The 26,504-nt window shown below is 39.5% G+C and overlaps 1 protein-coding gene across 4 annotated transcripts in view; it reads left to right on the top strand.

The window, feature by feature from the left end:
• The window catches only part of LOC122176031 (transformation/transcription domain associated protein), a 74,065-nt gene that overhangs the window by 26,777 nt on the left and 20,784 nt on the right, over positions 1-26,504 (top strand). For 2 of the 4 annotated variants that reach the window (XM_042864204.1, XM_042864205.1), the window contains exons 34-60: positions 176-340; positions 734-915; positions 1,165-1,363; positions 1,769-1,897; positions 2,421-2,687; positions 3,202-3,408; positions 4,596-4,754; positions 4,840-4,974; positions 5,169-5,279; positions 6,524-6,670; positions 7,144-7,357; positions 8,024-8,149; positions 9,357-9,503; positions 10,507-10,709; positions 11,472-11,593; positions 12,434-12,647; positions 12,902-13,081; positions 13,417-13,563; positions 14,196-14,315; positions 14,598-14,885; positions 15,367-15,504; positions 15,857-15,969; positions 16,447-16,582; positions 19,641-19,832; positions 23,492-23,720; positions 23,933-24,198; positions 24,888-24,988. In XM_042864204.1, the coding sequence (XP_042720138.1) occupies positions 176-340; positions 734-915; positions 1,165-1,363; positions 1,769-1,897; positions 2,421-2,687; positions 3,202-3,408; positions 4,596-4,754; positions 4,840-4,974; positions 5,169-5,279; positions 6,524-6,670; positions 7,144-7,357; positions 8,024-8,149; positions 9,357-9,503; positions 10,507-10,709; positions 11,472-11,593; positions 12,434-12,647; positions 12,902-13,081; positions 13,417-13,563; positions 14,196-14,315; positions 14,598-14,885; positions 15,367-15,504; positions 15,857-15,969; positions 16,447-16,582; positions 19,641-19,832; positions 23,492-23,720; positions 23,933-24,198; positions 24,888-24,988 (4,637 nt within the window). The remainder of the gene's footprint in view (positions 1-175; positions 341-733; positions 916-1,164; positions 1,364-1,768; positions 1,898-2,420; positions 2,688-3,201; positions 3,409-4,595; positions 4,755-4,839; positions 4,975-5,168; positions 5,280-6,523; positions 6,671-7,143; positions 7,358-8,023; positions 8,150-9,356; positions 9,504-10,506; positions 10,710-11,471; positions 11,594-12,433; positions 12,648-12,901; positions 13,082-13,416; positions 13,564-14,195; positions 14,316-14,597; positions 14,886-15,366; positions 15,505-15,856; positions 15,970-16,446; positions 16,583-19,640; positions 19,833-23,491; positions 23,721-23,932; positions 24,199-24,887; positions 24,989-26,504) is intronic. The other 2 variants (XM_042864206.1, XM_042864207.1) reach the window with 1 other exon arrangement.

The following is a 26,504-nucleotide window of genomic DNA, read 5'->3' on the forward strand; positions in this document are numbered from 1 at the left end:
TTATCCATAGCTGTTGGTTTTATGCCTTTTCAGATTACATAGGATAATCACTGGAGTTATGTGGCTTAAAAGCTCTGCAACTTCAGTGGTAGACAGAATGCCGAAGGGCGAGACAGCATTTTGGTATTTTTGCTTTTAAAGGGTGAGGTTAAAATTCTTTCTTCCCCTTCTTCAGAGCTTCTTAAAACATAAAGATGCCAAACCTCTCCGTGATGTGTTGGCTGCTAACCCAAACCGGTTCATCACTCTCCTGTTACCTGCTGGCACCCAGGCCACTGTCAGACCTGGTTCTCCAAGCACGACCACGATGCGTCTTGACCTTCAGTTTCAGGCTATCAAGGTATTAATTTGTGTTTGTTTGTCTGCATTGGATAATTGAAATCTCTTTAGCAAAAGGCCTCTTACGTAGAGACTTTCAAGTGTGTGTGCACATGTGTGTGCTATGGCTTATGGAAAGATACTTGTAACAATGTAAGGTGTTCGTAGTCGCAATGGGGAAAGAAGAGATTTAAATGAATTATTGTTATCTTTAATTAAGTGTGATACAGGAGAGAAACACGGCAAGGTAAACTGTCTTTAAAAAAAATTCAGAATTGATCTAAATTACGTTTTGTTTGAATTTGGATTGTTTTAGAACCCTTAATCTACCTGAAAGAATTGCTTTTATTCACTGCTTCCACTGGCAGGTCTGTTGAATACTGATTGTGCATTTGTCTTGTTTTGCTTTTGACAGATCATAAGTATTATTGTTAAGAATGATGAATGTTGGTTAGCAAATCAGCATTCCTTGGTGAGTCAGCTGAAACGTGTGTGGGTGAGTGAAGCTTTTCAGGAAAGACACCGTAAGGAGAATATGGCTGCAACAAATTGGAAAGAACCTAAACTACTAGCATATTGCTTGTTGAATTACTGCAAGTACGTAACAGCATTTATTTCCTATCATTTCTGTACAAACAGGGATACTAAAAATGCTTAGCAGTTAATGAAGAGAATGTCTAGCATATTTCGTAATACTGCTCTTAGCTCTAAGCACATACCTCCAGCAGTGCCTGTTCTTGGTTCTCTGCTTGTTTAAAACCAGTGTTTGTTTTTTCATCAAGTCATGAACGTAGTGGTTTAGAAGGAATTTCTCTCGACAGCTCTTTATTTTCTGTGTTTTTACAGAAGAAATTATGGTGACATAGAGCTGCTCTTCCAGTTGCTTCGAGCTTTTACAGGCCGTTTTCTCTGCAATATGACTTTCTTAAAGGAATACATGGAAGAAGAGATTCCTAAAAACTACAGTATTCCCCAAAAACGGGCTTTGTTCTTCCGCTTTGTAGACTTCAATGACCCAAACTTTGGAGATGAGCTCAAAGCCAAGGTAGCTAAAGCAATTAATTCAAAGTAGTCTGGTATTTAGGTTTAATTTTCTTCTTGAGATCTAGGGCAACAAAATTCACTTGCTTAAATGTCAATGAGTTTGATAATTGGCAGAGCCACTTAGGTGAAAATATCATACCTGAAGAAGATGATAATAAACAGGGGCAGCAATTTATCTTGCTTTCAGTGCTGACTGATTTAGTTTGCACTTTCTAAGAATCTTTGCCCTTGGAAGAAGGAAAGGAGGGGAAAAAATAGCATATGCATCTGCTTATTAAGCTGTTACTTACAACCTCCTTCTGTAACAATGTCTCTGACATGCACGTTTGCATAGCACCTTACTTGTATGTTGACTGCCACTAAAAGGGTGCAGTGCTTGAGGGTAACGGTTCTGTTTGTTCTGTAGGTGCTGCAGCATATCCTGAATCCTGCTTTCTTGTACAGTTTTGAAAAGGGAGAAGGTGAACAGCTGTTGGGACCCCCAAACCCAGAAGGAGACAATCCAGAAAGCATCACTAGTGTTTTTATTACAAAGGTATTGATCACTGTTTCTGTGGGTGTTTGAGGGTTAAAGCATTGTTTATCTCATTTGGCATTTCAGTCTGTTTGACTCTCGTGCTACTTATAAGTAAGCATTATGATCAGTTACATCCCATCAGAACTTTGAGCTGCTATGAGGTCTATCAATCACCTGTAGGATTAGACTAAAATTTTCAGGTTTTTTGTGGTATCTTTAGGATTTCAATGTCTTCATTTAGAAATGAGCCTCGTATGGCTGTGATTCCACTCTTTGAGCAAGCAAAGTTTTGTGTGATTGACTGTCAGGATCTTTGTAATTCCCTTTGGTTTTGTTGAACTGATGATCATTTGCCTATGAAGTTCTCACCTCAGAGGGCTGTTTTGTATGTCTTGAATTGGAAAAAAAAATTATAATTATTAGCTTTCTTAAAAACAACAAGGAAACACTCAAAAATCAAAATGCAGAACGTTTCTTTTGTAGATATTAAAGCATTCCCCCCTCCCTTCTTTTCTTTTTCTTTCGATGTTCCTGCAACCAGGTACTCGATCCAGAAAAGCAGGCGGATATGCTGGATTCTCTCAGGATTTATCTCCTGCAGTTTGCCACACTTCTGGTTGAGCATGCTCCTCATCACATCCATGACAACAACAAAAACCGGAACAGCAAACTGCGGCGCCTGATGACGTTTGCTTGGCCGTGCCTCCTGTCCAAAGCCTGCGTGGACCCAGCATGCAAATACAGTGGACATTTGCTTTTGGCACACATCATTGCAAAATTTGCCATACATAAGAAGATAGTTCTGCAGGTATTGACTCAATGTTTGTCTTCGTACCTTTAGGAGATGTTGATAAGTTCTGTAGTGTGCTTTCTGTTAGCGCAGCAGGAGGTGCACAGTCCTTCTGGATACTCAGTATACGTGTAACAATTGAATTCGTCCTCATAAATCAAGTACAGAAGCACAAAGCCAAATATTGGAACAAATTTATTTGGAGATGGCAGAATAGAGATAGAAGTAGAAGACAAGTGAAAAAGAGAGGTTAAAGGAGACAGTGAAAAACCCTCCTGGTTGAACTGTCACACTCAATAATGTTTCTTCACGTGAAAGACAGAAATGTCAGCTGAGAGTATGGGGGTGAAGGGGAAACTTCAAGTCAGAAAGTGGGGAGAGAGAGAAGGATAAGTGATATATAAAGGATACACAAGTGTATGCTTAAGTAAAAGAAGTGTTGTTTCAAAGTTACATTTTATACTCTTCGTTTTATAAGCGCTTTTTGTAAATACATGTAATATTAATGTTAACCAGAAGCCTTGTTTGTTAGGTTTTTCACAGTCTTCTAAAAGCTCATGCGATGGAGGCCCGTGCTATTGTCAGGCAAGCAATGGCTATTCTGACTCCAGCTGTGCCTGCTCGAATGGAGGATGGCCATCAGATGCTGACTCACTGGACAAGAAAAATCATTGTGGAAGAGGGTCATACAGTTCCCCAGCTAGTACATATTTTACACTTAATAGTGCAACATTTCAAGGTACTTCTACCAATTATTCTCATAGTCACTGTCATAGATACTAAAGTAGTACACTGCAGTTGGATTGGGAAATGTTATAATCCAAATTACGTAGCTTAATTTCAAGAAGCATCTGCTGTCTGCATCGGTATTCAATTAAAACGGAGAATTATTGGTGGTATGTAGCAAATTCTGATGTGTTTTCACTTTTGGTTATGTTCTTTGTGCTTCCCCTCTTGTCTAAAATGTTTTTTGTATCTGGCATTTGTAAAAGCTTTCTTGGCATGGCTTTTTGAGCTGCCAAACAATCTCCCCACGGAGTGCATGTGTTAGAAATGTCATTTTAATTTAAGCCAAAGCTGTACCTGCTCCTAGCCAAAATAAACTTCAAAATAAATAAATTAGTTTGCATATGGAGCACAGTTGTGTGATTAAGGAGCTGATTAAGGTACTTGTGGAGAAGTTTGAAGGTGAGCAGTGGAGCTTGCAGTGGATTGCTGCAGTAAGGATGGCTGACTTTTGTTTTTTTTTGTCTAAGTTGCTGGATGAGGCAAGTCATGTGTATGTTATTTCTTGAAAATTGGAGTGCATAGCTTAGTTTAGAAAGATCCTAATTTACTTGTTAAATTACAGGATGTAAGACTGCTCCTTATGTAGTGGAAGAATGGGATTTATTGTGATTCTGATTGCCAAAATAGAATCCTGTAGTGCTCTGGTATCGTTTCCTTAAGCCTGCATTGTTTGTTTTCTCTGCTAATTACAACTGTGACTTTGAATTTGCCATTCTGTTAGATTTCCTTTTGTTTAGAGCGATTGAAGTTAGAACTCAAAATGTGACTTATATGTCATGCTTTAGGAATTGATGGCTCACATATCTGCCTGTGTTCAGTGTGAGCTTTGGCTCTCTTTAGGGATTGGCAAAAGAATCAAATCGCTTGTCCTAAAGAAAGAGCACCAAACAAGTGTCTTCAGAAAAACAACATCATAACTACTGAGTTCAGTAGTCGTGACTGAAAATTATAGCCAAAATTGTGTTATCAGGGCACTAGTTGCTTTTCCTAAGTGCAGTATTCAGATATGGTACAGATTTAGGAAACTTTGGGATTAAAGCTGCTTTACCATTCTGCTTAGCTTTATTTCAGCACTGTAGTCTTTGTGTAGGATCTGATTAGTTAATGGCTAACATGATTGTAAAACTGTCTTTTCAGGTTTATTATCCAGTCAGACATCACTTGGTTCAGCATATGGTTAGTGCCATGCAGAGGCTGGGCTTCACTCCCAGTGTTACAATAGAGCAAAGAAAATTAGCAGTGGATCTTGCTGAAGTAGTTATTAAGTGGGAATTGCAAAGAATTAAAGACCAGCAGGTAGGAATTCTAAATATACTGGTAAAGGTTGGACTATTATACCATTAAATACTCTTTATTAACATGCACTTTGCTGACATTTCAGCCAGATTCAGATATGGATCCAAGTGCAAGTGGAGAAGGAGCAAGTTCTACCTCATCAGCTGTTAAAAGAGGACTGTCTGTTGATTCTGGCCAAGAAGTGAAACGATTCAGGACAGCCACTGGGGCAATCAGTGCTGTAAGGAAAATTTGGGTTTTGTCCAGAGACTCTGAGGTTGTAACCTGCACTGCCTAATCCGTTTAGTTTTTCCATGTAACTTGGACCTCGCTAAATGAATGGCTGTACTTTTAGAAGAGCTTTTGAATCTATTCTGCTTGTTGTTAGATTCCTCGTGTTATTGATTATGGGTTTTGTGCTTTGTACACATGCAGGTGTTTGGACGCAGCCAGTCCTTGCCAGGAGCTGATGCACTTCTTTCCAAGCCGATTGATAAGCAGCATACGGATACGGTCGTGAACTTCCTGATTAGAATTGCCTGCCAGGTAAAACAGGTTTATTCTGGTATGCCAATACTGATGTAGTGTGAGTAACTAAAACAAAAAAATCTTTTTTTCCTAAGAGTACCTGTGTGCTTGGATTATTCTAGAATTTGTGTGCTTGCATTCTTTCACTGTCAGGCTTGAGATTTGCACAAAAAATGAAATGTTCCCATTTTAATGAGGAAAGAAATTTAATTTGATAACCAGCGCTTGCATATTTTTCATTTCACAAATGATTTATGGTATTCATGTGAGAGGTATGCTTCAGCTTCTGATGTGCTGTTGTGTGCTTACAGCTTCGTGCACTTTGACAGTCAGACTTGGAATGTGAACGATTGCGAGCCAGATTTTGAAATTGAAAGTGTCTCCATCTTGCTGCTTAGCTGCTCACTTCTAGCATTTTGTTTGTTCTTTTCTGTTTTCAAACAAGTGCTATATTGAAAGTGACATGCTTGAAGTAAACCTGTGTAGCAGAAATTGGCTGGAGCCAGGGAAAGGCTTCAAAAAAATTCCCATAAATTTGTTCGTGTTCTTGCTCATTTCTACAAACTATGCTAGCTCTACTGACTAGATTCAGTGGAAAGAAAATTTTACCCAAGAGTTGAAGAGTATTTAAAGAGTATAATAGGGAAATAAGGAAAGACTATGTCAGTTATGCATCTAAGGATAACTTTTGTAATGGCATTTTCAAGATCAAACATACGAAACTTCTTTTCATGTAGCATATCAAGCCTCTTAAATTTTGTCAATTCTCCTGGACTGGGGCAAGCTGGCTGAGTGTAGCTCAAAGCTTGAGAATCGTATGGCTTCTGCAGCACGTTCAGCAGTAGCCTGGAATTTTATGCATTGCAGTTCACTGCAGAGAAAACACATGCTTTGAAGTTATAAAGAGGAACTTAGTAAAGAGCTATGTATTTTTTTGGATACTTTCCTAACAGTCAAGATTAACTAATTTTGGAAATGTTCAGAGTTGCAGGAATAATCTATCAGATGAAACTACCAGGTTGAATTTTTAAAAGTATCTTTTAGTTGGATGATGTCAGGTAGTTAGCTAGCAATTTGCACTTAAGTTCTGATGTTCGTTATTAGCCGTTATCTTTCTTTGCCATAGAATGCTGTGTGACTACAGTGATAAAAGTGCTTAAGCTCAGCCATTTCGGAAGGAAGGAATTAAATGCTTGCTTGGAATGCCTAATAAATGAATTAATTGGATGCAAGACATTTTGTTAACTCTGATTAATTACTAGGTAAATGACAACTCAAACACTGCTGGCTCTCCTGGGGAGTTGCTCTCTCGCCGCTGTGTCAACCTTCTGAAAACTGCTTTACGACCAGATATGTGGCCAAAGTCAGAACTGAAACTGCAGTGGTTTGATAAGCTGTTAATGACTGTGGTAGGTAACACTCCAGTTCTGTAGTGCTTTAGGATTCTCCAGCATGTATTGATTGGATGCTTGCACAGCCAGAAATTTAAAATCTCTCTCATATTGAAGTATTTTTTAATTATTACGTATCTAATTTCTTGTGGATATCAACTTTAAATTGTAAATTGATCTTTATAGCAAAGTGTAGTTGTGAATTTGAAATAAACCTTGATGTATTTAATGACTAGTTAAATTCAGTATCGTTTCTTGGAAAACTTGGGACTGAATTGCAGTACACATATTTACAAATAATTTGTGGCTTTGTATTATGGAGTGGAATGGGATGAAGTCAGTGACGGAGAGTAGACATTTGAGCGCAAGCATTTGATGTTTTGGGCTTGAATGTCTGTAGTCATTCTATTGCTTTGCATCTCTTGAATAATTTTCAGTGCTTTTTGTCTTTTCCTACCCACTCACTGCCTCTTCATGTGTGTTCTCTTTAGGAACAACCCAATCAAGCCAACTTTGCCAACATTTGCACTGGCTTAGAGGTCTTAAGTTTCCTGCTCACCGTCCTGCAGCCCCCTGCTATCCTTAGTAGCTTCAAACCCCTCCAGCGAGGCGTGGCAGCTTGTATGACGTGTGGGAACACCAAGGTTTTGAGAGCAGTGCACAGTTTGCTTTCTCGCTTAATGGGTATTTTCCCTACAGAGCCAAGTAGGTGGTATTCCTTCCTCCTTGTGTCCTTTATTACTGTGTAACTCAAATGATTCAGAGTGGGGTGAAGGCACTGTCTGCAACGTGCCAGAATTCTGTCCTATGGTCTCTGTATTTAATGGTCAGTTTTAGTTTGCACTTTCAACCTCTGTTTATGAAGAAGCTGAAAATATAATCACGTGGAATACATCATTATCCATTGACATAAAAACTTAACCTGTGGCTGTCACAGCTTTGGTTCAAGAACTGCATTCTATGATTTCAGTGCATTTTTGCAGTTAGTTTTTCAGCTTCAGAAGTACAGTGAGAAAACAGCTTTTGTTTTGTTTTGTTTTGCTGTAACAATGAAGAGAGTGAGCATGTTGCCTACTGTCTTTCTTTATATTCTGTGTCTTAATATAAACTAACTCCAGTCAACTTAGAAGAACTTTAGTGCTTTAGATTCTCATCCAAATGAATTATTTGGAAGTAGTGGAACACTTACAGAAGACACATTGGCTGTACAATCAGGAGGTCGTATCAGTGCAGGGTCTGTTTGTGCTGTTTGGTTTATTAGCAAGGTAAAGCTCCTGTGGTGGTGCAGGTGACTGTTCTCATTGTTAACTGTTCCTTGCATGTTCTGTGGCTGATTATTAAAAATAAATGCAAACTCTGTAAACTTTGCAGGTACCTCAAGTGTAGCTTCGAAGTATGAAGAACTGGAGTGCCTTTATGCTGCAGTTGGAAAGGTTATTTATGAAGGACTTACTAATTATGAAAAGGCCACTAATGCTAACCCTTCTCAGCTCTTTGGTAAGTTTCCCACATCTCTAGTAGAAATATGTGAGTTGGCCTGTTAATTGCTATGATCTTTGTCTCTAGCTTGTCTTTTCCATACGGAAATTAAATCTGCTAATGAAGAGGAAGCTGTGGGAAGCAATTGGAGCTAGCTCATGAGATGAGCTTGGGATGTGCCAGCTATGAAGGAGGGGACTGGGGGGTTCATTGCAGTCTGTCCTCTCCTGGTAGTTTGCTTGGGAGCAGTTAGTGGAAGTGGAAACCTGCTGCTGTGCTAGATGGAAGCCATCCGTACTCAAAGTACATAGCAATGAAGCAAAGCATTGAGATTAACCAAAAGATAAAGTAGAAATAACTGAAAGCTTCTTACATGGAAAAAGAAAACCACAACCAGGGCACTACTGAGATACAATAGAATATTTCAAGGATTATGTGTGAACGTGCGTATGTGTTACCACATTATACTTTCTTTTTCATTGTATTTGAGATATTATTTATCAGCAGATTTGAAAAGTGTAGAAAGTCTTATTTGTTTCTAGATCACAAATTTTCACAACATGAGAAATTCTGAAAATACTTTAGTTAAGCAAGCAATGGAATGTTTGGTGTATCCCACTCTGCAGTGGTCTTCTTTTCTTGTTATTCGTAGTTATTTGACTGCTAGAAAGCTCAGTGATACCTGACAGTGACATATTGGAATCATTCAGTCTGGCCCAGAACTGGTTGTGTTGGTAATAAAGATCTGAAATTGCACAGCTGTGGAAAAGTTGCTGATTTAAATGGCAAATGTCCTTCACTGTTCTACTCTGTGGTCTGTGCAGATTGTTGTAATTTGGTTGGGAACGGCTATTTGTCAGGTGTCAGGATGTGCTTCAGGACAAACTCACCCACAAAGATGCTTTTTATCCTTTGTCCAGAGCTTGTTTAAAAGAAACACTACAGTCTAACCTTCAAGTGGTGCAAATCTTTTTAATTCTGTGTTTAAGAAGCTTTGTGTGCTACGTTTCATGCATTCCCAAAGCGTGCCAAAACTGGCTGTTCTGTAGTGTTCATTTCTTTAGTCGAGAATTTATAGGTTGGATGGTCCCACTCCTTTCCACGATAGCACAGTGAGAACACTTCCCATGTTCTCTATCAGAAAGAGCAGTCTGCACTGAAAGCCTCTCACTCATATTATGCTCAATTAAAGTTTTGCTTCCGTTACTTTTGTTCTCATCAATAGGTACTTTGATGATTCTGAAATCTGCCTGCAGTAACAATCCCAGCTATATTGACAGATTGATTTCGGTTTTCATGCGATCTCTGCAGAAGATGGTCAGGGAACACTTAAACCCACAGGCTACAGCAGGAGCAGCAGAAACAAACACAGGTATTGCATTACATAGTTCAACGATGTTAGAGATTAGGAACATTGTAAAGTATTAAAATCTCTTAATCCTAAGGGGATTCGAATGACTTGGCAGAGTTTTCTGTGCATCTTTAAAATGACAAGAGAATTAGCGATAAATATTGCTGAAGTCCTGAAGGATAAAAATGCACTCTGAGTTCCTATGCCAGCTTAAGACATGAGCTGCAATGAGTGGTTTGTGAATACTTGAGCTGCGGCATATGTATAAAAATAGTGAAATTTGTCCAGAGTTGATGGTACTCAAGGGAGGGAGGCTGACGAGCAACAGAGGCACTGACTGTGAAATAAATTTGCTGAAGCTGATGTCTTTGTTTCTATCCTGAAATAGCATCTTTTTCAGTCTATACAGTTCTATCATCAAATGAATTATGTCGTGAGCCATTGAAAAACTTAGATGTTCCTATGGAAGGAACTAGTAGAGAATGCTGTTATTTATGAATGAATAAGCTACTGAAGAAAATAATTCTGAAGAAATGCAGCCATTACATTTCCAGACTATATCTAGTCAAGTAGATTTAAACCTTGCAAATTTTTCTGACGGTGGGAAACAACGAGAAAATTATTAAAGCTGACTGATAAGAAGGGCAGGAAATTAACAGAACCAGATGGGTATGCTGCATCATTGAGCATTTCTTTCACAAGTTTAGTTGCAGTGTTTAGGTATTGGAGTTCTGTAACAACTTTCAGCAAAGCTTTATGGACATGAAGCCTCACAGACCTGCCCTTTGGGTTCTAAGTGAGTGATTTCTGTTTATTTATTTACTAATGAACAACTCTGTGTTCCTGGTTGCTTAAGATTGGAAAGTGATAACCGAAAATATTATTTCTATTTCCAGAGATCTATGTCCAGGCGATAGATTTTATTTCTTGCCACTTTTGAAATTACAGTGGCTTATCTTGGAGATGTTTTTGCTAGGCATTTCAGGCATGTATGTGCAATTGTAATGGTTTTTTGCATTCACAGCAGGTACAAGTGAACTGGTAATGCTGAGCCTGGATCTTGTAAAAACTCGCCTGGCTGTGATGAGCATGGAAATGAGGAAAAATTTTATACAAGCTATTCTAACATCTCTAATTGAAAAGTCTACTGATGCAAAAATTCTTCGTGCAGTGGTAAAAATTGTTGAAGAGTGGGTGAAGAACAATTCCCCAATGGCAGCTAATCAGGTAAATTGGGAAGGAGAAAATCATGGCCATGCTCAAATAGTGAGTACGTGCATGTTATAATTCATCAAGTGTTGGCAGGGAGGATTGCAAGGACCTGTTACATAAGCTAATGTACCCTCTGTGAGGTTCTGAATATTTTGTATCCCATGTGAAAATAACAGGAGTTAAAGATGTTCAGTGTGTCACAGACTTCTGTTAGGCGTTCTGCCTTGAATGTGGTTTAAATAAAGGCTTAAAATGTTTCACATCGACTTGGATAGAGAATCCTTCAGGAGGAGGGTGCCTCTAATGCTGGTTTAAGTCATGTTATTCTTGTAACATTTTGCAACCTCCTCAACCTGCTGTGTTGTGTATCAGTTAGAATTGAGCACTTGACAGTCCAGTGCTTTATAAAGGGACCTACATTTTTAAAGGTATACATGAGATTTTTGTGACCATCTAAACACTTGAACCTACATCTGCCTGCTGTAGGGAATCTGCTTCAGCAGGGGGTTGGACTTGGTGATCTCCAGAGGTCCCTTCCAACCTCTTCAGTTCTATGATTCTGTGACTTAGCTATAATTCTGAAATTCTCTAGCTTACGTTGGAAGGATAAATGTCTGTCTTTTCTTTTTAAGAATGGTGACCTTCTAACAAGCTACCTTTCAGTACTTCGGAGTGAAAGAGTGATTAAAAATGGTAGCTGAGATGTACTTAGAATATGCCAGTTCTGTGCATGTTTTAAGGTGAACTGACAAAATTAATCATGGCTTCCTTTAACAGACACCTACTCTCCGGGAGAAGTCCATTTTACTGGTGAAAATGATGACTTACATTGAAAAGCGTTTTCCAGAAGACCTTGAATTGAATGCCCAGTTCTTAGACCTTGTTAACTATGTCTATAGGTAATTATGGCAATTAATCATTTATTTCAGCTTATTGGTTCATAATTTGTACTGTAGGTGACCTTTATAACATACCATCAATCTCTTTAGGTTTGAATTAAACGATTTTTTCAATGATTCAGAATCAGTTCATGTTTTTGGAACCACAAGACATATTTACTGCAGGAAGTTTTGAAATAGATGATACTTAGAAAGGGTTTTGTGTTCAGATCTGCCAAAATACCCCTCTACCAAGGTGTTAGGATATACTTGTAGCTGCTTGTACATTTAATACTGTGGTGAAAGCTAAATTCTGTCTCTGCTTTTATATCAATAGAGTATTAAAATTGTTCTTCTTGTAAATGTATTGTACAATGTATTGTAAAATGCACTCTCAGGAGATTTTCTTAGCAAGCTAAGCAATTGGGTTCTGTAATGTGATAAAAGAATTAGAACAGTAGCGTTCAAGAAGTGCCAGCTGTGTTATTTTGTGCTAATGGTTCATGTTGTTTCAGCTGTTTGCTGCCATTCTGTTTACTGGTTAATGTGCAAAGCTGTGGTGTACTCAATTTCTTATCAATGAGTGTTACTTTGCATTTCAGACAGGTACAGATGTGGCCAAAGTTGATACTATTTCACAATTTGAGCGATTGGAATTTTATCCTAGAAGAGTTTGTGATAATTCAGGGCTGGTTTTCTATCAGGCAGCAATGTTTTCTTTGCTGCTTCCCTCGAAACACCACACCTGGATGCATGCCACCCTTCCGTATACCATCACCTCCCTTGATTTTTGTATGTTATCTGCAAAAAATGGAAGGCTTCTCTTTCTAATACCTGTAATTTCCCTTGTATTTCTTTTAGGGATGAGAATCTTTCTGGGAGTGAACTTACTGCTAAGCTTGAGCCAGCATTTCTCTCGGGTCTGCGCTGCGCCCAGCCACTGATACGAGCCAAATTTTTTGAGGTCTTTGACAATTCTATGAAGCGCCGTGTTTACGAGCGTCTGCTGTATGTGACCTGCTCTCAAAACTGGGAAGCAATGGGAAATCACTTCTGGATAAAACAGTGCATTGAGGTAGGGAAATTACTCTTCTCGGGAATGCAGTTAGAATTCTAGAAATACGTCGGTCTCGATGGCACGGCCATGAGCTTCAAATTGATGTCAATGAAGTAAAGATGTATTTATTGTATTTATTGAACAAATGTGACAGGTATGCCTTGGACTCATTGCAACTCTTGCTGATAGGTATGAAGCTGTAGAGCGATTCTCTTAGAAGTACTGCAGTAAAATGTCTGTTTCAAAAGCCTCTTTGCTTTTTGATGTCTTAGCTCCTGTTGGCTGTCTGTGAGAGAAATACTACGATCGGGACGAGTTGTCAGGGTGCAATGTTGCCCTCCATCACCAATGTTATCAACCTGGCTGACAGTCACGATAGAGCAGCATTTGCTATGGTAACCCACGTCAAACAAGAGCCTCGGGAAAGGGAGAACAGTGAATCCAAAGAGGAGGTAATTTGCAGAAAACATCATGGGAAAATGTAACTTAATGAAGAAATCTCTTCCTTGTTTCACATCCAAAAGATTTGGAGAATGTGCCCCAAAGATGATGTGCAGAGCCTGTTCTCTGTACCTTGTTTGTGGTGCACTGTTTTAACCTGTTCCTCAGAACTTGTATCATTCATTTAGCCCTTCCTTAATGCAGCACTCTAGCAGTTCCACTTCTGAACCTGAACAAATAACTGGAGACCCAGAATAAGTTGATTGGAAGAGTACTTTGTATAGGGACAGAAAGTAAAAGTAGTTATAAAATACCTTCGTGCTTTGAGTTGTCTGCTTCTGTGTAGGATGTGGAAATTGACATTGAATTGGCGCCAGGAGATCAGACCAGCACACCCAAAACTAAGGAACTTTCTGAGAAAGACATTGGAAATCAGCTGCACATGCTGACCAACCGGCACGACAAATTTCTCGACTCTCTACGTGAGGTGAAGGTCGGTTCTCTGTAGTTGCTTTCCTGATGAATCGTTTCGATACTGAAATCTCCTGGCTGACCTTATCTTCTGTTTCTGAGTATTGTTTTTAAGCTTATTTTTTTATATGGAAAAGTCGTAGAATCTGATGTGATTTCTTAATTGTGTCGCTTAAAAAATCTGTAAGCATTTGCTTGATTACTACTGGCTGCTGCACCCCTCTCTTACAAAGATGAAATTTCTTCCTGCTGTATTTCAACAGCTAAGAAAATGGTGATGGCAAAGACAGAGCACAAAGTTGTTAAGTGTATCGGCATCTTGTGTTTAAATAATTTATAAGAAGGTAATTTCAGCTGAAAGTTATTTTGAAGTAATTTTCACAGTGGTAACAGTTCTAAACAAGTAACTCTATCATTTCTGTTACCAAATAGTTGTCAACTTTTTTCCTTTTTCCTTCCTTTTTTCGTTTTTAAATAGTTACAGTGATGAAGCAAAGTTTTGATCAACATGAAAATAGCATTTAAATTATTTTTACTGTAATTTTCATTGCTGAAAGAAACATGTTGATATGTTGGAAAAGGCATTTATGTGACAGCTCAAACACTATACAACTGAACTGTTTTTCAGTGCTGTTAATTTTCTTTCTTTTCTAGACTGGAGCACTGCTGAGTGCTTTTGTTCAGTTATGTCATATTTCTACACCATTAGCAGAGAAGACTTGGATCCAGCTTTTCTCACGACTCTGGAAGATCTTGTCTGACAGACAACAACATGTGAGAATCTCTCTCTTGTAATAAACTGTGTTGTAAACGACTGATGCTCCAGGAAAGTGCATAGTAACTGGCTTATTCACTTGCTTTGAGAAGTTTGCCATTTTGTGTGTCTGCTTAAAGCTGTCTGTTTCCATCAATATACATCATTTAAAAGAAGCAGGGCCCTTCCTTTTGCTAAGAGAAGGACACATCAAATGATGCTGTATTAACAACGCTTTGAATCTGAATTCTATAATATTTAATTCTTCATTAAGTTTTGTCTGTCCTTATTTCTCCTTCCAGGCTCTAGCAGGTGAAATAAGCCCTTTCTTGTGCAGTGGCAGCCATCAAGTGCAGCGTGATTGCCAGCCGAGTGCACTGAACTGCTTTGTGGAAGCCATGTCTCAGTGCGTGCCTCCCATTCCCATCCGGCCGTGTGTCCTGAAGTACCTGGGGAAAACTCACAACCTCTGGTTTCGTTCTACACTGATGCTGGAACATCAAGCGTTTGAGAAAGGGCTGAGCTTACAAATTAAGCCCAAACAGACAACGGAATTTTATGAGCAGGAGAGCATAACTCCTCCTCAGCAGGTGAGGTGTTACACTGACATACCTTGTGAAACGTGGAGAGAAAAACGTGGTGACAGTGCAGCAGCCCTGCTTTAGAAATCTTTGTGTTTAGAAACTTGTTGAAATAGTGTTCACTTTTAGTTCAGCTAAGAAATTCTTGGCCTTGGGTGTTTTGAACAGGTTTGCAATGTTGATTACTTTGTATCTTGCCTGCTTCTCGTGCCTTTCTTTCAACTGGCTTTGAAATTCCTGTATTTTTCTCCCGATCCTTCTTTCCACTCCGCTTTTGCAAGTATTCCTCTGCAGCACTGTAAAACTAGATCAGCCCCTTTGTGCTCCTTACCTTAAATCTCATGTGGAAGTGTCTGCTGCCTCAGTCTCCCCCAAAGTATGCTTTCCCTAACAAGTCGTGTCTGCTGGTACATGACCTTAGGAAGTTATTAGCTGAGTAAAACTGAGTTGTCTGTAAAGGCTGCAGAGGAACATGTGCTTAATGTTCTAGGAAATACTGGATTCCCTTGCTGAGCTCTACTCGTTGTTGCAAGAGGAGGACATGTGGGCTGGACTGTGGCAGAAACGCTGCAAGTTCCCGGAGACGGCAACAGCTATCGCCTATGAGCAGCATGGCTTCTTTGAACAGGTATGCTCTTGATATTGGAGACAGCTGGAAAGTTCTGCTGTTAGGATGAGTGTTATGGGCAGAGGGAAAATAAACTGAGTAGGAATGTAGGAAACTTCAGTTATCTGAAATAAGAAGTAGAGCTTCTCTTCTGGTTAAATTAGTAGTTGAAGGCCATGTGATACCTAGATGAGGTAAGTTTTTTGAGTATCAGCTTTCATCACATTTGTAAAGCTACAAAATAATGACTTCTTCAGAAACAAGCTGCTCATGGTTTTCCTTTCTGTTTAAAGTGCACTTTTTTTTTTCTTGAAGTAAATATTGAGCTAATGTGTGTATAGCAAATAGAGAAATGAATCACTATTTTATTTAGGCACAAGAAACTTATGAAAAGGCAATGGAAAAGGCTAAAAAAGAACACGAGCGGAACAATGCTTCCCCTTCCATCTTTCCTGAGTATCAGCTCTGGGAGGATCACTGGATTCGGTAAGACTTCAAAGCTGATGAAGCACTGCTACTCTGCAATGGAGGATACCCAGCTGGTTTAAAGCTTTGGTTGCTAGAATACACTTCACTCAGACTTTTTAAAATACAGTTAAGGGGGAAAAAAAACCAACCTGCTTTTATACTTTTATACTCCCTTACAAGACCCTTGTAACTTACATGTGTGAAGATTGGTAAAAATCTAATTTGATATTGGTGGAATCAGACTAGAACTAAAATTTGTGTTTCCTGTTTAAAACTGTTGTTATAGTAGACAGAAAATGCAGCCTTTGTCTGCTCACATAACTGGTAGTAAATCCTCCCACCTGGATAAAATATCTGCAGTGCTTGCAGAGCAGTTCACGGAGAAACAAATATGTTGGTAATATAATACAAAACTTAAAGATGCTTTTATTGATTATTATTATTATTATTATTATTATTGGTGAATAAACTTACAGTGGTTTTGATTTTTCTTAGTTGCTCCAAAGAATTGAACCAGTGGGAACCTTTGACGGAATATGGGCAGTCAAAAGGCCATATAAATCCTTACCTGGTACTGGAATGTGCATGGAGGGTCTCAAACTGGACTGCTATGAAAGAGGCTCTGGTGCAGGTGAGTGAGGGCTTTCTGTGTTCATGTTTAGTTTAATAGAGGACTTATTGAACCACAGACCGCTTTGAATTGGAAGGGAACAGAGATCCATTCAGAGCAGGCCCAAGTAGATCAGGCTACCTTGTCTGGTAGGGTGCTGGCATCCCAGGGATTGATGCGCCCAGGCCTTCTGGACGTGCTTTTCATCTGAAGAAGAGATGTGCTCTTCTTGTTACATACTGTTTTAGAAAATAGCACTGTGTAGCTTTTGTTTGAAGCTAAGGAACTTGTGTGTAGCAGGTGGAGCAATTGTCTTCCTCATTTGGTAAGGGATAGAATTCATTGTTTGTACTTCCCTGCTGTTGACCTTCCTGATTCATTATGGAGCTCATTATTGTATTCTGCTTGTAATTCATTTTGCTGAACAACATGCATTTGTAAAACATTTAACCTTCCCTTTGTCCTTTCCTGGATTTTACTCATGAGACTCTGCATTCAGTGCATCTGTGTGCCTGGAGAATGAGTCTGTTGCCTAAGGAATGAGTGTTCCATGAAGTTCTGCCTGTCACAGCAAGGTTTGAAGGCAGGAGGCACACAGTGTAAAATAAGATTTCAACAGATGAAAATCTCCAAATTCTTTTTTCTTTCCAAGTATCCATAAACATATTTTTCTGTGTGTGTGTGTGTGTGTGTGTGTAAATGAAGTTTAAGTGGCCAGGGAAACATGCTTGGGATGTCCATGATTTCTGAGAAGATGCCACAGAAATCACACAGGTAGATAATTTTTTCTGAGATCAAACTGGGAGTTCTTCCACATGCAAAAGGTGGGGGAGGGGAGGGGGAAAAACCATCTTTAGATAGATTCATCCTTACCATCTTAGGCATCTTTTCCCCACTGTTTTGTGGTCCATCCTGTGAGAATCAGTTCCTGAAGCTGTTGTAAGATATCAGGCCTGCTTCTCATAGTAGAGTTGTTTGTCTGTGGTTAGTTAAGGCAGAAACACAGATCAGATGTAGTACTGAAACCTGAAGGGTGAGAATTCTGCATTAAATTCATTGTGACAACTTATTCTCCCATGATAGATATACCCAATTGTGCTTTTCCCTTTCCTTTCTTCTAAATGAAACTGAAAATTCCAGTTACATTTTTTTAATGGTATATTTATTCCTTTGCAGTGCTGGTTATATAGGTACGTGCAGTCAGTCTGTTTTGCTTTAAAGACTAAACAGTGAAAACTGGAAAAGCTGTTTAATTAATTTAAGGCAGTGCTTTTTTTTGGAGCCTAAATTAAGGGTGTCCAACCATTACAGCGTTTGAAATTGAATTTTCCCACGCTTGCAGTAGTGATGGTTGGAATGAAGCAGTTGCCTCTTAGGATGCATTTTAGCATTTATCAGTTCACATGGAGCCAAATGCATAAGTAGCAAGTTGTACTGCAGCTGCAGAAATGATCTAATGGGTGATATTTGCATTTTAATTAACTTCTTTTGCTCCTTTTAAAAAATTGCTATTTTAGGTGTAAGTATGCAACTCTACCGAGTAATTATAGGAACTGTTATTTGAAAAACCTTTGAAGCCTAAAATAAGAACTCTATTGTACAGTGTATCTTGAAGCCTGAGTTCGACCAGGATGAAATAGATGACGTCTGACAGGGTCTGGTTTTGGAAATGGATTTGAGAGGAAGTGACAAGCACAAGTAGCTGCTGATGTGCTGTAGTGGCAGTTATAGCAAACGAGGTATTTTCAGTAATGGGATCTTCACTGATTGACTCTGGAGGAGGTGCTGCTGAAGCCGTAAATGGAGCCTCTGTGGCTTCACTTGGATTTCCTTAAAAGATGCATCAGGACACGTTTGTATAAATATTAGGATGTGAAGAGTCGTTGATTTGCTGCTATACTCACTGCTCCAATTCTGATGGTATTCTGTGGCCGTTCTTTACAACTCGACTTTGAAAAACTGATGTTAAATGTACTATTATGTGAATCTCTGCAGTGATCCTTGGGTCAGAAGAGGGTCAGAAAAGATGGCAAATATGTATCAGCTTTCATAAATCTTAGTGAAACGCTTTAAATAATCTGCCTATTTAAGCTGAGCTATTAAAATACCATGTGGCCTTTGATAGGACCCAAGACTCATTTCCATGTGCTCACATTGCCGTTGTGTTTAATGATCCAGTAGATAACGTAATAAAAAAGAGATGATTTTCACTGTGTAAGGTTGGTACCTGGCAGTTTCTCTTTGCAGTCTCAGGCGTAAAAGCCAATTGGGGATAAGCAGAAATAACAGTTGTAATGGTTAAGGTGCAGTGCATCAACAGGAAGGTAATGTGGAGGGATTTCTGTAAAATCAGGATTTTCCTTGCGAGGCAATTCAAGTGCTTTGCCATTTTTAGTTGCTGTTTTTTTTTGCTGGTCTGAGATTTTTAAGAAAATGGTTTAAAATTATTTTAATCATTTTAGTACTGCCACCTGACTGTGCACCTGAATTTAGAAATGGTTTTGATGTGATGGGAAGGCAGTGTGTAGATGATTTAAAAAGAAAAATCAGCTGTTTATTCTGATAAACTTAGCAGATAGTTGGGAATTGTAATGCTGGCATAATATGCTGTTAGATAGCGATGGTATGCTTCTAAGTGAGAAGCTAATGTTCTTGTTCTGGAGCCCCTGAAGCATTTCGGAGGCAGTAGACTCTGCTGAGAAGCACTCATTTTCTTGCAGGATGAACTGGTTGGCAGAGAGCTTCGTGCTCCTCTTGCAGGACTGCTGTCAGCTTCCCAGCTGTCTCAGCTGCACCTCGGCTGCCCAGCAGCATGCCCTGAGCAGGTTGTGTGCAGCACCTCTGCTCTTGTGCTGAGCTGGCAATTTCTTTACTAGCCTACCCTCACCAATGACTGGTAGAGCCTGAGCCCCTCTTACGACAAATTGTGGTAATTTAGTCTGAGATTTGTAGAAATTAGGCAGTTTTCTAAACAAAATAAGGAACCCGAGTGTTCAAGAAGCCTTTAGAAAATGCATCAGAAAAGTCTGTGTTTAAGCATGAGTAATCTTTGCCAGACCTTCTTCCGTTTCCTGACCAGGTGGAGTTGAGTTGTCCAAAAGAAATGGCTTGGAAAGTGAACATGTACAGAGGATACTTAGCAATCTGCCACCCTGAGGAGCAGCAGCTGAACTTCATTGAGCGCCTGGTGGAGATGGCGAGCAGCCTGGCCATTCGGGAGTGGAGAAGGCTTCCTCATGTGGTGTCCCATGTTCACACTCCCCTCCTCCAGGTAAGAACAGAAAGCTTGTGTTATCGGTTATGTGCTGATAGCAGGCTTCAGGTGGCAACTGCGGGTATAAAATATTTTGCTGTCTAATACTGATTGGCTTCTCCTAGTTATCTTTGTTAAGATTGCAGAATGTGTATATATTGAGGGGGATTACTTGGGAAGTTTATGGTTCTCCTGAATGGGTTCCGTTTGTGGTGTATTGATGTGTCTATTTAAAAACTGACAAATGACTCAGCCTTCTTTATGGGCACTGCAGCACTTGGAGTGCTTGACCGTTTAATGGCTTCTAAACTGTGTTCCATTTGGAGTAGGTATAGTGCTTTATTATAATACTTGTGGGATTGTTGAAGTATCTTCCAAAGTAAAGCAGCAGGGGACGGCATTAGGAAGGAGTCTCATCTCTGAACTACGTGATACTTCTGATTAGACATGGAGAGGAAGAGAGTGTGGATTGTACCAGATGAACTAATGTGTATTGCAGAGCTTCAAGCATTGGTCTTCAGCTTTATGGAATGCCTGGCTAGGTCATTTGGCAGGCTCTGATTGGTATTGCCTTAAAATCTTTGCAGTGAGTTGTAAAAAGAATTCTTAATGTCTTGCTTCACAGATGGGAGGGCTTTGGGGTCACTGCTCCCTGCCTCCCATCTGATGCCAGCTGCAGGAAAGAAAATGTCTTTGGTCTGAGTGGGAGACCATATTCCAGTAATTCCCCTTGTCTGCGTGTGGGTGCATACCTTCCAAATTTAGCTGTGCTGATTGAAAAGGTTACTGCTTCCAACTAATTGGCTCATTTTAATTCCAATATGTTACAGAGCACTTGTGAGAGTAAGTCAGCTGGAAGACTTGAGACAGCAGTAACCTTTGTCAGGGGCATTTTGCTGAATTGAGAAGGAACAGATCGCTTACATCAGAAGAGGTTGGAGCCCTGTGGCCTTACTTTGGGATCTGAAAGAGATCTGTATGCTTTCTGGGCAAGAAAAATGGGCAAAGCAAGCGTGAAGGGTTGAGAGGAGCTTAATCATGAAGTCAGGGCGGCGTTCTGACAGTGAAGCTGTGAGCTGCTCAGAATAAACGAGAGGCAGTCTGTTAGTTCTGAGTTACAAGAACTTTGAAAGGAAACTGTAATGAAACTGAACAGCAACACAAAAAGCACGCAGAGCACTGTACTGGCTCATCTCTACTAGCTGCTTTCAGGATTATTTAGAATAGAAATTTGTAACTTGAACTTCATAGTAGTCTATAAAATGACTGCGCTGTGTTGCACTGGATCTTCTCCAGCACTGATGTTCAAAGAAAGCCTTGTGTGCGTACTGGAATCCTCGACGTAGAAAGGATGAGTAACTTTCCAGTTGAGTAACTCAGTTTGTACAGAGAGGATGGGCAAAGCTAACGTTTTTTGTGTGTGCCATTTTTTACTTTTTTCTTAGCTCTGTCATCCATTTCTATGGGAAGGCAGAGCTGGTTGGCTACTTCTGAGTCCTAAAAAACGTTTTTCTCTCATAAGAGGGATGTGCTATGTTCTGTTTCTCTGAGGAAGTATGATTGGAATAAGGGAAGCAGAAGATGTCTTTTCTTTCATCCTTGCTGAACAGGTCCTTAGTGCTTGTTTTTACCATATTTTAGACCTAATTATTAAATGTTACAAGACAAATAATGTACTTTTCCCAGCATTTACGTGTAAATTGGTTTGCAGACACTGTGCACCAGATAGATGTTAATTTTTGCTTTCAATCTTACCTCTTCAGGCAAATTGGCAATGTAGTTTACTACAGATGTTCAAATTCTGTGTGTTTAATCCTGCTTCTTAACATAGGTGTTACTGAGAATCCACTCAGAAAGTCAGGAGAAACGACTTGGTTCTCATCCTGGCAGGAAAAGCTTGGAAGATCTTGAGACTTGCAGGAGTGTTTTGTGAAGCAGCTGGCACAACTTTGATCACACAGATGATGCAGCTTATTTATTATACGAGATGAAATAACACGTGTAATGTGTGAAGAATGTATGGCTTGTGTCCTTCACAACTTTCACACATTTCTCTGTTACAAAAATGGACTTCTGCTTCCCTTTAAAATGTGTGAAATGTCAACACCTTTAGCTTGCCTTGGATTTAATTATGTAAGTAATTCAGAACCGCAAGAGGCGGACTTTTGAGAGTAGATGTCATTGCCAGGCGAAACTGAATGGAAGCAGGTGTCCAAACTCATCTTAAAAAAATGCGATTCGGCCTCGAAATGCTTCCAGAAGCTTCTTGAAAGTGAATGTCCTGTGCTGTGCAGCAGCACCTGGGGGTTGGAGGTGGGGTTTGGGCTCACCTTCACACGCAGTGTGTGCTGTGCCAGCGGTCTGCCATGGTTGGAAGGGCTGCACTCCTCTTGAGGCGTTCTGGTCGCTGGGCAGCTGAGGCAGGTCAGTGCTCACTGCAGTTCCCCTTTTGTCTGCAAGGGGGGAATTCTGGAATATCGGAGTGCAGTGTGATCTGAGATTTGGTGTCAGGGGATGCATTTCTTCATGGGTTGATGCTCACAGAACTTCCTCATAAGTTTTCTCTGATATTTCCAGTTTTTCTCCTCTGGATGTGTGGCATTTGTAGCATGAAAGGACTAGGATTGCTAAATAATTTAAATGCTTTCAGATATCAATTAAAACAAGCGTTTAGAATCAGCTAATGTGGGGACGTCCCTCATGAAGAAATGATAAATTAGGCAGTGAGTGACAGAGGTACAAATGCAGCCATGAATTTGCACTGCAGTAATTACTTTTTTTTTTTTTAATATCAGATAGTATGTGATTAAATACCTGTGAGAAAATTAAATTTATGTGATGAATGGGTGTAGGATGAAGGTTAAGCTGTTGTGAGAGCTGATACTGAGATGATTGTAGGAAAATATTACTTTGCTTAATTTATTTTGTTTCAAGAGATTTCACTGGGTAAATTTAGATGGCTTTTTTTTTTTAAGTAGTTATCTTATTTGGTTGATTAACAATGAATACAACTGCTATCTGCCAAGAGGTAGCTTAGAGAATACTACATTGGTTTTATTGTACTACGGATAATTAAATTCCATTAAAGTTTGTGGGCCTTTCTTGGGCTTGTTGAAGTTTAGCAGAATGTCTGCTGCCTTTAGCAGGATTCAGACTGCTGCCATCTCTTGTTTGTTCCTTTCATTAACCTGAGGATTGCAATGTCACTATAAAAAAAACAAACCAAGCCATTTTTAACCTAAGTAACTTCTCCGTGCTGAGGTTCCTGGGGGAATCTCTTACAGTGATAGGTTCAGAGATGCATGGAGCCCGAATTTAGGCAGTGACCTTTTTGCAAGTATTCAGGAAGAAAATTTATGGCACCTTTGTGTACTTTGTAAAACAACTGGGTTGTTTGTTTCTTAGTACTAGTACCTGGTGATAGCAATTCTGTTCCGATGATCAGCAGTTGGATATAACATTTCTGTTCATAGCTGAAGCATGTGGTTTTTGGTTGTCGTTTCCTTTTCTCCTTTGATAAGTATTAGCTATTGGTTGTTTGTGCAATTAATGGACAGGTCCCCAGGCAGCGTAGCTGCTTCTTTACTTGACGAGTTAAAGGTGAACTGATCAGATGGATCTTGGCCAGTTTACTGTACAATGTTTTAGGATGATTTATATTGTTTACTGTTTTCTAGGCAGCACAGCAGATAATTGAACTTCAAGAAGCAGCCCAAATAAACGCAGGACTGCAGCCGACTAATCTAGGGAGGAACAACAGCTTGCATGATATGAAGACTGTTGTAAAGACGTGGAGGAACAGGTTACCTATTGTGTCAGATGATTTATCCCACTGGAGCAGCATTTTCATGTGGAGACAGCATCATTACCAGGGTAAAACTGCCTGGTCCAGCATGCCTTCATCATGTAATTTTCCAGACAACACATTGTTTGAAATAAGTTCTTTGTATTCTTTTTATTTAGATATGCAGTAGTTTTGTTGGCTTGGACAAGATTGCTTTTATTTAGTTTCCATTCAGGACTTCCATTGAGTCGTAATTTCATATGTTCTGTTGTGTGAGCTTTTGCTGTATGTATGGTTTCATTTATAGTGACAACATGTCATGTTTTGTCTCTAGCCATTGTAACTGCATACGAGAACAGTTCTCAGCATGATCCCAGTTCCAATAACGCGATGCTGGGAGTTCATGCTTCTGCATCAGCAATTATCCAGTATGGAAAGATAGCTCGAAAACAAGGGCTGGTCAACGTAGCTTTGGATATCCTGAGTCGTATTCATACAATTCCAACTGTGCCCATCGTGGACTGCTTCCAGAAGATTCGCCAGCAAGTTAAATGTTACCTTCAGCTGGCGGGAGTTATGGGCAAAAACGAATGCATGCAGGTACAGCAGCTTTTCCTCTGATGTTGTTATTAGAACTTGGAAGGTTATGAAGGCCATCAGATGTATGGATTTAAATAAGTGCCTGTATACGGGACAGGATCTAGTTCCTTGTCCTGTTATACCCTGCCTAGGGTTAAGTAACGCTGTAAGGAACAAAAGCATTGTCCTCTTTGACTCTTGAATGTTCTAGAAGTTAAACTAAGAAATACAAAGTGGAAATAGGGATTTTGAAGTCTTACAAAGTGGATAAATGGAAGGGACTTCGAAAATCAGTTATTTGCGATAGGACTGTGCAATTGTAAGGCATGTTAGGGTTTTTGAGTGGCATGCTCATGAGTGATGTTTGCTGGCATACTGAAGTGAAAATCAGTTAAAAAGAAGGGAACAAAAGTGTGATTGTGGGCAGAAAACTTTGATGCATAATTATGAGGTAGGCAAACTTAAAGATGGAAAAGATAACTGATCACCTGATGAGAGTTGTCTGTTGCATCAATCAGTTTTGCTTGGACCAACAGAAACTTAAAGTTATTGTCAGTCTACACTATTTTTAAATGAAAAATAAGTGGGAAATAACCAAAATGTTAGAAATCCAAGCTATTTCAAGGGGACGTTTTGGCTGTTTTTTATGGTATTTTCATTTTAATAGAAGCCTCCATCTTAGAAGGCTTTTTTTCACTTACACTTAACAGGGTCTTGAAGTTATTGAATCGACCAATCTGAAGTACTTCACCAAGGAGATGACTGCTGAGTTCTATGCACTGAAGGGAATGTTCTTGGCACAGATTAACAAGTAAGTATGCTGGCTGGAGGAGGCGTTAGCACACATCTGAGAGAAGTATTTCAGCACAGTATTTGATCAGGAAAGTTGTTCCCGATGTTCATCCCAGCCTAAAATTTGGCACAACTGTATACAGAAGTAGAATTTTTACGTGGTGGTTCCTTTTCAGTTTGAAGATGGAATGATTGTTAATATCGAGAGCTACTCGAAGCAAATCCATTACACCCATTATTGTTTGTCTGTTTGTTTTTAGAGATATGCAGAAGGAGGAGGCAGGGAGAATGTTTTTATCCAAAGCTTTGCAGCGTAAGATATTTTTTTCCTGGTTCTATGACTCTTTAGTTAGACTGACTGATGTCTCACTGATATCTCAATCTAACAAACCAATACATTAGCATAGTTGATAAAAGGAAGCTACTTCAATTACAATCTCAGTGTAAGTATCACATATACAACCAAGGATAAAGCCCTGTTCTGTCTACAGGATTATAGCTACCTAAACAAAGCTAGCCTCCATCTTTATTTCTTTTTTTTCCCTGTTTTGTTGTTCACTGCATGTGTGTGTTAAGGGAAAGGAAAATATGTGATGGCATAGTTCAGAGTCCATAGAAAGATCTGCTGTGTGGTTCAAAATGTTACATAAATTCACTGAAGATGGGACTGAAAAGATTGATGTTTTGTGTTCTGGAGATGGCTTGCTTTACAAAAATGTAACACTGAAGTGTAAGCTTTACTTTCACAGCACCAGCTTTCCAGTGTTTTCACTGTAATGCTGGCAGGCATCTTACTGTGCTGAGGAGGATCTCTCTAATTCAACAGAAAATATTTCAGCAGTCAGATTTTATTGGGTGATACTTAAAAACAGCCCTTCAGATCTCAGTGTTTTTCTGTGTGTGTGGTATTTAATGGCATATTGCTAAATGTTGCATATAGATGGAACCATCCTTTTGCCTCTGCGTTGCAGACACTTTCAAAATGAAGTCCATCAGCTTCTAAGTTGTACACTGCAACCCCGTATAGAAATTAAAGTCAGAAAATAATGAGCATCTTCTGTGGGTACAAGAGAGAAATTTAAATATGTGGAATGTAATCACTTCAAAGGAAAGTGCAATGGGCTTTTTTATGGTCATAAATGAGCTTAGGTTCAGTTGAGGTGTAAAGGGAAGAAAGTCTGCCTTTCCTCCACCCCACTTTAAAATAAATAAAATTCATGCAGTTGAACTAAAAGACAGCAAAAGCTGCACCTGCATCTTTCTTTAGGGTGGAACAGATAAGGGATTCTGTTTAAAACATGCATCTTAACCTTGCAAAACAACCCAAATGTGCATTTTCAGGCACTGCAGACGGAGTTGGGATGTTGGGAGGGTTACTCTTGAGCAGATGGGCAGTCTTGATGCTGAGAATGCATGACTGCTGCTGACCTGAGTGCCAAGCACATTGCAAGCTGGAGGTCACCTCTGGTGTTGCCCATTTGCTGAGCAAGGTGGGAGAGAGCATTTTTAAGAAGTCATTTCAGGTGTCAAGAATG

This window comes from Lagopus leucura, unplaced genomic scaffold (genome assembly GCF_019238085.1).
Source record: "Lagopus leucura isolate 7727_CA_CO unplaced genomic scaffold, USGS_WTPT01 Super-Scaffold_760, whole genome shotgun sequence".
Classification (NCBI taxonomy): domain Eukaryota; kingdom Metazoa; phylum Chordata; class Aves; order Galliformes; family Phasianidae; genus Lagopus; species Lagopus leucura.